This window comes from Dichomitus squalens (assembly GCF_000275845.1).
Source record: "Dichomitus squalens LYAD-421 SS1 unplaced genomic scaffold DICSQscaffold_3, whole genome shotgun sequence".
NCBI lineage: Eukaryota > Fungi > Basidiomycota > Agaricomycetes > Polyporales > Polyporaceae > Dichomitus > Dichomitus squalens.
The window spans coordinates 564,663-574,692 of record NW_006766885.1 but is presented as its reverse complement, the minus strand read 5'-3'; the positions used below and the strand labels follow the sequence as shown (position 1 = coordinate 574,692).

The following is a 10,030-nucleotide window of genomic DNA, read 5'->3' as shown; positions in this document are numbered from 1 at the left end:
ACAAGACCATAATGGATGAGCTGCTCACCGCTCTACTCGCCTCTTTATACGTGGACATTTGCTCTGCCAGGTCTATGTCATGTGCATGCACAGGCATTATCAGTGTTCTCATCCGGGGAAGGATCGGGCTGGCCCTTCATTTTTAGTCATGAGGTGTCCTTTTGGGGCAAGGCCGATCTTGTGCAAGGGCGGGTGGGCGGGCGAACTAGCTGGGCGTCAGGGAGCAAGCTCTGCTCGCTGGCACTGAAAGGACACCTTGCGTATCTGCGCTCGGGCCCTCTGTCGTCGCCGCTCAGCAATGCCACCTTCTGCATCTGAAAAAACAGCCTTTGCAAATTGACGCTAATTATCACTATTCAGATAATCTCATCTATATTAGCAAGTGTTAGCAGAGATAACATCTATATTAGAGCTACTATTCAGACACACTTCTTTAGTAGTGCAACTAAGCACTAATAGTATACTTGGTACTAGTTATAACTACTCTTCACTATCACTTTTGCTATAGTGCCATGTAGTGCCAACATAATACTACTATAGCACTACTGCAAATTTGGTCCTTTAATTTTCACTATTTTGCACTTCTGTAGTACTATTTAGTGCTATTTTAGCACTACTCATTTAGGGGAGACTCAAATAAGATGACAATCCTTTATTTATAGCTCATAGTTCTCAACTCAAGCATTACACACCTCTATAGCTGCAAAATCACCATGATAGCTGACTTATATTTGAGGGCACAACTCAACATAGAACTTGTTATCATGTATAGGATTAGGCTGCCAGCACAGCATTCATATCATGAAGCATACTCTATAGCACACTCTATATTATATACATAGTCCCAGACATTACACATATGCAAGCCCCAGCAGGTGAATCTCAAAGGGAGGTGTCACCACTTTGTCTAAGTCTAGCAGAAATGAATATATATAGTACCTGTGAAGAGGGTTTGCATAAGCTCTAGTGGTGCAGTGGCATAGAGCACCTTGGAACAAGTGTCATATAAAGGTGAGGTTGAGGGTTCAAGATTAGCTGAGGACATTTTTTTCATATATTTTTCCAGCACTTCAAATGCATCTGAGGCTTATGAACAGATGGTTTTGAGGTCATAGAAAGCATCTCTACACCAGTCAGAAATCATAGACCCACTCTATCCACTACTATCAACGTCTACTGTAGCACTATTTCTATCTACTATAGTGCTACTTTGCACGAATTTGCATTGATAGTGCAAAATAGTGCAATTATTTTTGGGGACCTCTCGATTTTGCACTATTTGTCACCATCCAACTACTGTGTCTATTAAGAGCTAATTTGTACTGAATAGGTGTAATTTGTAAAGGTGGTTTTTACAGATGTGGTGGACCCGCTGTTCACCTTCTGGTGTATAAGAGGGGTTCTAGGTCTTAGGGCTCAGCGGGGCAGTGGGCAGCCGCCTCTCTGTTGGTTGACAGTGAATTACTCTTCCTAGGAGGGGGCCATGGCCACCGTTCTCCTGGTGGCCATTTGGCTCTCTATCGTAGTCTACATAAGATACATCTGGCCTCAAAGCCTCCCGGCCTCAGGTGTCGGTGGGGGGCGCTCTGCCCCCTGCGGAGTGACCGTCACGGCCACTACAGACACAACCTCTGCCACTTGTCTTGGACCTCGCTCTAGACAATGTCAATCTCATCTCTCGAGGTCCTTCCTCCGCCTGATGGCCAGATAGCAGACGACATCTTAGCAGGGGGTATTAGCCTCTGCCCCTTGGACCTCCGCTTGGGGAGAGGCGCGCCGCAGCCACCAATGCTGTGCATGGTGGTGGTTGCAGTCCAAGGTTGGACCTTTCCAATACGAGTTGTCCATGGTTGAGGTGAGCGTCTGCCTTGGTACACATGACGCCCAGGTCACGTGGCACGAGAAAACCGTGACAACACCCATGCATTGATTGCAGTTTGAAATATAAGGGATTGTGCTACAGCTCAGCCAATGATGCTGGTGATCAGCAAATGCCAAGTTATTCCATTCTTCTACAGGATATAATACTGGTTCAACACCAACTGAGATCTAGATGCCAATAACGAGGGAATTATGATAATGTGCAATGAGCTGTACATGTGAAGAATTGGTGCAATGCCAGATAGAAGATGATGCGAGACCATGATGCGGGAAGATGCAAGATGCAATGCGTGCAACGTGAAGGTAGAAAGCAATGTCCGACGGTGCGGTGAATCTGATCAACTTGCTATAGTAGTACCATCTATACCGCACGGGTTTCGTACTTCTCGTACTCATGGTGCTCGTCTAGAGGTGTAGGGACTGACGACGAGATATTTCGACTATGTCTCTGGCCGGAGATAGGTGAGGAAGCTGTGGAAGTCCGATGCGTGTAGGCAGGAGAATAGAGTCCATCTGTCGAGATCGATGGCGGTCGTGAGTGTTGGAATGACCACCTTCGAGGAAGAGTCTCACCAAGCGTCGTGCTCGAGGTCGCACTCGGGAGCGACTTTGGCGAGAACGACGCTGTACTTGGTGGTGTAGGGTTGTTGGGTCGCCCTGGGAAGTCCTGGGATTTGGTGGTGTCCACCGTGGCGCTATCCACCGTTGCGCTATCCTTCTCTTCTATAACATCTTTGGAAGTCCCTGCATAATTGCCCTGCTCTACCATCGAAGCATCGCTCGATTGGCTGGCCAATGTTGCATGGTCCACACCGCGACCACGGTGACCACAGGTGAGGGCGAAGATGAAGAGACGCCATAGACCCATGTTGACAAGAAGGTTGAGGAACATGACGACGACCGCCACCGAGAAGATGACAGCAACGATGGCTCCGATTGCAACGCGCGGGATGGGTTTGACTGCGAGGGATTCGGCGAAGGCGATCATCAACCCGCTACTCACCAAGCGCGTAATGCAAAGGTAACCAGCGAGGATGTCAGCGCCACGTGTGCGATGAGGTTTGAGGGCGATGATCGAAAGGAGGAAAAGGAACTCGAGAACGACGAAGATGATAATCTGCGCGGTGCCGTGCCCGTGAGCGAACGCCGTGACGAGGGCCTTGATGACCATGGCAACCAAAAGGGGTATAACATAATACACCCTGTTGGCACGATACAGTGAGGTCAAAGGGGCGACCCAAGCAGGTGCCTCTCGACCAGACCATTTCCCTTTCGAGATCGATGCGCGAGTGGCAAAGAAAGCAGCTGGAAGCACGAACGCCATGAGCGCTATGAGGACGAGGACGGACAACAAGACGGAAAGCCAGGAGTCCTGCAGCGTCCACTGATAGAAGGCGAAGACGAGGATCGGTAACGACAACACCATAGCTCCACGCAGGCCCCAAGCACGGGCGAAGGAGGGGTACCGTGAGCGGAACCCGTGGATTTCTGGATATCTCCGAGCTAATTCTGTACGACAGAGTAGGACTGTCGCTCCGTATACGAGGGCGAGCGACGCGAGAAGGATAGCGGCGAGTATGAGGCCGATGAGGAAGATTGTCATGAAGGCGTTTGCTGTAGCAATGCCAATCGAGTTCGTATAGATCGGGATGCCGGCCTGGAGGACATTGGAGGAATCCTGAGTGACGGTGGCAACGTCGCCGCCGACCAGAACGTGAGGATCCTTGGTGGTGAGCGCGTATGAAAAGAATGACTTGACGAAATCCAATGCAACACTAGGCGCCTCCACTAGCCTCGACAGGCTTTCGGGGAGGACGAGAGTCTGAGAGTTGTAGGGGCTCAGCTTGCGGTTCACGAAATCGATGGCCCCATTGCCGCCGGAGTTGGATGGGTCGCCTCCAGTAAGATGGCGCATGCGATTGATCGACTGCTGGATGGGAGACGTCGTCGACGCCGAAAACAGGCCCATCGCCCATGCGAAGTTGAGGGTGTAGGAGCGGTAGAGAGAAGGGAAGTTGAGACTGAGCAAGCCTGAGAGAGCGATGGTCTGGAAGAGGGAGATGGTATCGACGAAGCGGATGGGGGCGAGCGCACAGTCGCCCTGAGTGACAGACTGCCATATGGCGACGGCGAGCGCAAGAATGGCGATACTTGCTGTGGCCCACTCCACGCCGTACTGATGCGTAGACCAGCCATTGGACAAGGTGGTTTGAACGCAGGCCTTCACGTCTCCGGTCTTGACGTCGGTGAGAGTGAGTTGAGCAAATGCCTCGAGATCGGGGATGGAATAAGCTATAGTTGGGAAGCGAGACTGGATATTGAGGCTCTGGGGAAGGGAGATGGAGTCGGACCCGTTGAATGTGTAGAGAGGGAGAGGACAGAGGGCGCCTCCGAAGAGGGAGCAAATGTCGATGGAGACATTAATTGGCTGCATGCCATAGACGTTAAGGAAGAGGTTGGCATTGACATTTGTGTTGGGATCCTGACGGGGACTTATGAGGAAATGGAAGAGGTCGAGGGAGAATTATTAATACGTACGACACTAGCTGCGGATATGTTGAAGACGATCGACTGATTCTTTGCATAATAAGCGATGTCAAATTGCTCTACGAGGAGACTCTCCGGAGGAGCACAATACGTGACAGAGGAGGTGACTTGTGGGGGAACATGAGTGAATGTAGTAGGGAAAAGAGGAGTGAACGACTCACACAGAGATTGGTCGCGTGAGGCGACCAGGACGGGGGCGAGAAGAAGAGAGACGAGGAGTCGCAGCCGGGCGACAGGGAAGAACATGAAGGGCAAGAGGCGACCAGCGTGAGCTGGCGCGACGAGCTATAAGTGCACTGTGTCGTATGTGAGCGGGGCATTGTGCACGAGGACAAGGGCTGTATTGTGAGACTTACCCGGCGGAGTCTATTGTGCGACGTTGTTGTTGTTCCCTGGGCGGCTACGAGGATAGGCGAGGGCGAGGACAAAGGGAAGAAGAGTCTGAAGAGGGCGACAGACTGGATTTTTGAGGGGGAGAAGAGGGATTGGAGCAGAGCTCGCCACGGACGACGTCGTGGACAACGAGCAAGTCGAGATCCCGCACCTGGTGGAGACCTGTGTCCGATGCCTGCAACGAGCCGATCCGCATCCGGCGCCGTTCGGCATCTCCTTCCGCACCTGGCCCTCGGTCTCCGCTCCGATACCAGCCACCCCCCCCCAACGCAGGCTCCTTCCCACCGCACGCTCCCAGGCTGTATAGAACGAGCGAGTGTAGCCTGGATTGCGAGACTATATCCAGTCCGAATCACTAGCACCATCGTTCACCTGCTCCTTTCTTGACACCTTTCAGGTACGCCCGTTTCCCCCGGATCTGCCGTCTTTTCATCTGGAAACACGGTTCTGACGTTCCTCATAAGTTCCCTCAGGCTCCTTCTGCGTCGCAAAGTATCCTCCGTGTGAATGAACGGACGCGAAAACTCCATTGCCGCGACTCCGAGGCCATATGTCATATGACGATAGCTGCAGTTGTCTCTCTTCGGTAACCTCCTCTTGTGTATGTAGATTCTGACAGACACCGCAGGCCCAGCACGAGAGCACCAATTCGATCGATATCACTCCGAAGTTATGCAACATCATGAGGACGTGAATGATGTCCAAAGACGTATACGCATGGTCGTCCTCTAGGTTGAGCGCTGAGCGCTGAGCATCAGCCCAACTTGGTAGCTTCTCGTAGATCCATGTCAGTATGCCAGCTGGGTACCAGCAAGAGAGTAGCGGTGGTCTGGCTGCGTAGCCTGTTCATGTGAGTATTCGCTAACCTGCTACCTGGAAGGTTTTGATGCTGGCGTCCTCTATCCTCCCACTCGGTATATGGAGTGACCGCGTGCATAACATAGAGACAGGGCACAGTCGTTCTGCGCCAATCACGGTGTCCATAAGCGATAGCCACAACCACAAGAACACCTGAAGAAATCAAGTACGCGCCTTATGTAGTTGGAGTGCTAGCCCTCATGTGAGGTGTGTGCTTACAACGTCATAAACGAGCTATCGAGGACGTGCAACAAATGTCTACGTTCGACTCTACCACGTGCCAGAGGTCATGCATGCCATGACTGACATGATGTCCCCAACCTTCTTTTTTAACATGAGAGTTTCAGACGCACTGAGTAAGGAAGGTGGTCGAGCGTAACATATTTATTATGAGCGAAGTTCACCATCCGCTTGTAAAATATCTCAACGAGGCGAGTAGGACAACACTCGGGCGACCCTACGAATCTGCTCGTACCGCAACACACAGGCGGGCAGCAAAGCCTTTCTTTGATGTATCAGAGAATCCTAGCCCCCAAAGGCTGAAGGCGACGATACGGAGACTAGGGTGATCCAGAGAATCGTATGCCAACAGGTATCCTGCGCACCTTCAAGACGTGCCCGGGCACTATGTATTCACTGATTCATTGGCATACCAGATGAGTGGCGGTGGAGCTTGTAGGGCAAGTGGGCTCACCACCATGTACCAGTGGTCACGGAGTGGCTCTGCCGAGCTGGCTACGCTGGTGCACATGGTGGATCCGCAGCGTACCAAACCCTCCGACATCGATGCAACGGGTACGCCTCGGACTAGGGCCAATTGAGATCCGTACCCTATCTTCGGCAGGCCACCAGTCGTTGGACGCCTTTGAGCGTCACTCCATGATCCCAGCCTGCTGCCTGCAGTTCGCAGACTAGCTCAAGCTGTTGACGCAGTAGTTCGATCTTTGTGTGTCAAGTGCAGAGGGCCGGGGAGGAGTTTCCGCTGCGATCTATGTGTTGGTTGAGTATGTACACACGTATAGGAAGGCAGATGGTGGCGGTCGGGATCAGTGACGTATTAGGAGCTAGTGTACAGGCTCGCTGGAGCCCACTTCACAAGGGAAGTGCTGGCGTACATTGGCGGGTTGGGGACGCAATTGACTCACAACTAGTTATCCCAGAAATAATGACCCCGAACACTTTGAGTTCGTCATGCTTCTTGATCGGCAGTGTAACCCAAACGTAATTCACGGACCTGCTTGCCAACCTGCGGGACATCAATGGGAACGACAGACTCGCCAGATGTCATCAACGCATGCAGAGATATAGAATAGAAGGAACAAGGTCGCTGACAGCGTAATTGGCCTACTTCATGGTCCCGACAAACGGTCGTTCAAAATACGCCGAATTGCCCGTCATCGCATTTGCAGCTAAATCTCAATGACGGGTGCCGTCAGCACATTCAAACGATGCACCATCGGATGCCGGAGGCAGACACGAGCCCTCCATGAACGATGGATGATCTCAGCATGCCAAGAACCGGGACATGACCGTATAACCGTGCAGTGGCAACATTGGCGGCATCCCTTCGTCCGATAACAGATATAGGCGATGAGCTTACGGCGACGATAGTGTATTAGCACAGCACGCTGAAACCTAACGCGGAGCCAGATGTAGCGAGGAGTATCGTACGTGGGTATATAGGACACCATTTATAGTTCCTAGAAGGCGAGGCATTAGGGAAGACGTCGATTGATTGCACGGGCATTACTTACAGTCATCGTCAAGTTTCCAGATAGAAGCCCTGCACGCGATTGAGGTCAGTGATAAGACGCCGTGATAGCAGCAAACTCACTATTCTCCAGCACGCAACCGTCGGGGATATCGATACGCTGACCCTCGTTTGCAACAACTAAGTTGCCATCGATCAGTCTCCTGGTGATCGTGCAGCGACAAAAATCCACTTGCCGATGACAGTGCCTCTGAGAGTCACATTTCGGCCGAAATACACGTCGCCAGTGACCGTCAGATGGTCGAGCTCAATGATCTTGGGTATCTTCTTGAACCGTTTCTGGAACTGCGCGATCTTCTTGAAGTGGTCGCCTAGCTTGATAACAGGCGTCGTGCCAAACATCCTGTTTTCGTTGATCACAAGTTCGCCGTGTTCAAGCGAGTAGACGTCGCTCTTGATGAGCAGAAGGTCGGAACAGCTCTTCACAGGCAAGAACCGGCTCCTGGGCACGTTGATGCCGCGTGCGTTCTTGAAGTGGCGGATGGCCGCACCCGCGGCGGTCTCCAGTTGAATGACCGAGACGCCATCCTCTGTAACTTTGGGGTTGACGATGATCTCGAGTTCCATGCCTTCGTTCTCCATGATGCGCTTGAGCGCTTCACGCCATCGTATGTCAGCAATTATTTGCTCATTGGGCCTCCACCCCATATGCTTACCCTTCAGGTTGATCCACAGGTTGTTCGTGTTGAAGATCTTGAACTTACGAACAGACTTGAAATCCTCGACGTGTTCCGACGGTACTTGGGCGATTTCGAGCAATTGAACGTTCCCCTCATAATCAATGAGGGTACCGCCCTGGACGCAGCTTGCATCAGCCGTCATACCACAGTGGGTGCAACGCTCCCGTACCTTGACGTCAGCCTTAGTCTTGTCTGTCACCTCCATAATGAACTCTGCATTCGTGTCGATCATGTGTTGCAAGATCTTCTGATCGACGACAGCACCCAAGTTGTCCGAGTTGGATACAAAGAGGTATTCCTTACCCTCAGCCAGAAGCTGGTCGAGCACGCCCGAGTGCAATAGGGCGTTGTACAAGTCACCATGACCGGGTGGGTACCACTTGGACTTGTCGTCCGTCGCAGAGCGGGGAAGAGGCAGAAGTGTTTCTTTGTCGATGCGAGGGTAACGCGATTGGTTAAATGTTGTAATGCGAAGCTGCTGGTTTGCGTACTTCTTGATGATGCGGAGAGTGTCGTCATGAGTATTGAAGGATGTCATGAGTATCAGGGGCACGTCGACGCGATAGGTGGTGTTGAGGTGCTCTATCTGTCGCACGGTGAGATCGAGGAAAGTCATATCGTCCTTGACCTCGAGGGCACTCTTTGCGCCGGTCATTCCTAGTGAAGAACAGAAGACATCAGCGTCAGAAGGTATTGCAGATTCCGGCTCCCAGGAACGCATACCCATGGATGTCCCAAGACCCCCGTTGACCTTAAGGACGGCGAGCCTGTCCAGACTCTTGGGGTCCGTGGTAGCGGGCAAGTCATCGTATGAGACGATCTGGTCTGCAGCGGGAGATTTGATGCGTTCCCAATCGCTGGCACGCAACATTGTCGTCGACACGAGTTCGGAGACCATGGCGAACCGGTAGACTCACATCTCCTTGTTCTGAGCCTTTTCGGCGAGGTAGCGAGTGAAGAGGTAGAAGAAGGACTGCATCTCCGTGTCGAACGCCTACATGTTTTGAAGTCAACGTGGGTCGCTTATAGCGTGGAGAGATGTGCCATCAGGTGCGTACCTTTCTCGTCGCGGGGTCTGAGACGGTGTTCACGAGTCTGTTGAGCTCATTTCGCATGTTCTTGGTCGCGACACCAGTAGTCGCGCTCTTGAAGTGCTATACGATTCGAGAGGCGGATGAGCGAAAGATGTCAAGCAGCCTATACATATGCTGGGGGTAACGACAGCCGCCATGGCACGGGTGGGATGTATGGGTGATACTGGGCACTAGTGCGAGGCGATCCCAGATGGTAGACATACCATGGCAGAGACGCCCCTGGTGCGAGGCGCCTTCTCGGAAAGGTGAGCGGCGGCGAGAGACATGTCGTGACAAGGGCGGAAGCGAAAGCGAGGTACTCAAAAGACGGCAGGGGCGACCCTGAGGACAAGAGGGGCGTCGTCGACGAGCTATGTCGAAAAAGGGATTGGCCTTAAGTAGCGGTCGATGTAAGAAGCCATGTGCACGGGCGATCATCGTCGACGCGAGTGCGCAGTCTAGATTTCCTTGTCGCCCAACGCCCAAGCCTATCGATTCCAATGCGCGCCCGCGTCGCAACTTGAAGCGTGTATGGCATCTCGAGAATATGTGCAATGGGGTTCACGACACCGTACATTGTCCGTCGCGTGGCAGATCATGACCCGCGCGGATAGAGGATAGGATGACAGGTCAAGGAAGTAGAAACAGGAAGACTGTGCGAGGTACTACAGCTGGGCGAATGAGACAGGCACGTTACGTCTTCCTGCTCCCTCTCGGCTTCTATTCCCCGGGCTGTTCCTGCCAGGCGTCCTATGTATCAATGCGCTTCAGGAGGGGTACTGAGGGATTGGTGACAGGGCGTTAGGGGTTCCCAGGATGAGCGCACA

At 52.5% G+C, this 10,030-nt stretch overlaps 2 protein-coding genes across 2 annotated transcripts; both read right to left on the bottom strand.

Moving 5' to 3' along the window:
- Positions 1-2,242: 2,242 nt before the first annotated feature.
- DICSQDRAFT_143865 (TRP-domain-containing protein) lies at positions 2,243-4,674 on the bottom strand (the record flags this gene model as incomplete). The annotated part of the gene is made up of 3 exons (XM_007361757.1): positions 2,243-4,363; positions 4,420-4,535; positions 4,590-4,674. The coding sequence occupies 3 exons, from the start codon at positions 4,672-4,674 to the stop codon at positions 2,243-2,245; spliced, it is 2,322 nt and encodes a 773-aa protein (XP_007361819.1).
- Positions 4,675-7,238: 2,564 nt separating this feature from the next.
- DICSQDRAFT_98806 (UTP-glucose-1-phosphate uridylyltransferase) lies at positions 7,239-9,816 on the bottom strand. The gene is made up of 10 exons (XM_007361756.1): positions 9,428-9,816; positions 9,189-9,284; positions 9,048-9,124; positions 8,854-8,987; positions 8,300-8,787; positions 8,107-8,245; positions 7,627-8,046; positions 7,514-7,570; positions 7,434-7,462; positions 7,239-7,379 (listed from the first exon to the last, which is right to left on the bottom strand). The coding sequence occupies exons 1-10, from the start codon at positions 9,488-9,490 to the stop codon at positions 7,371-7,373; spliced, it is 1,512 nt and encodes a 503-aa protein (XP_007361818.1). The 5' UTR covers positions 9,491-9,816; the 3' UTR covers positions 7,239-7,370.
- Positions 9,817-10,030: the final 214 nt, after the last annotated feature.

Excerpts from the sequence above, each read along its gene's own strand:
- DICSQDRAFT_98806 (XM_007361756.1), bottom strand. The coding sequence starts at position 9,490 with ATGTCTCTCGCCGCCGCTCACCTTTCCGAGAAGGCGCCTCGCACCAGG. Across the intron at positions 8,246-8,299 it reads AGACTAAGGCTGACGTCAAG|GGCGGTACCCTCATTGATTA; the intron begins GTACGGGAGCGT and ends AGCTGCGTCCAG. Across the intron at positions 8,047-8,106 it reads CCTGTGGATCAACCTGAAGG|CGCTCAAGCGCATCATGGAG; the intron begins GTAAGCATATGG and ends GATGGCGTGAAG.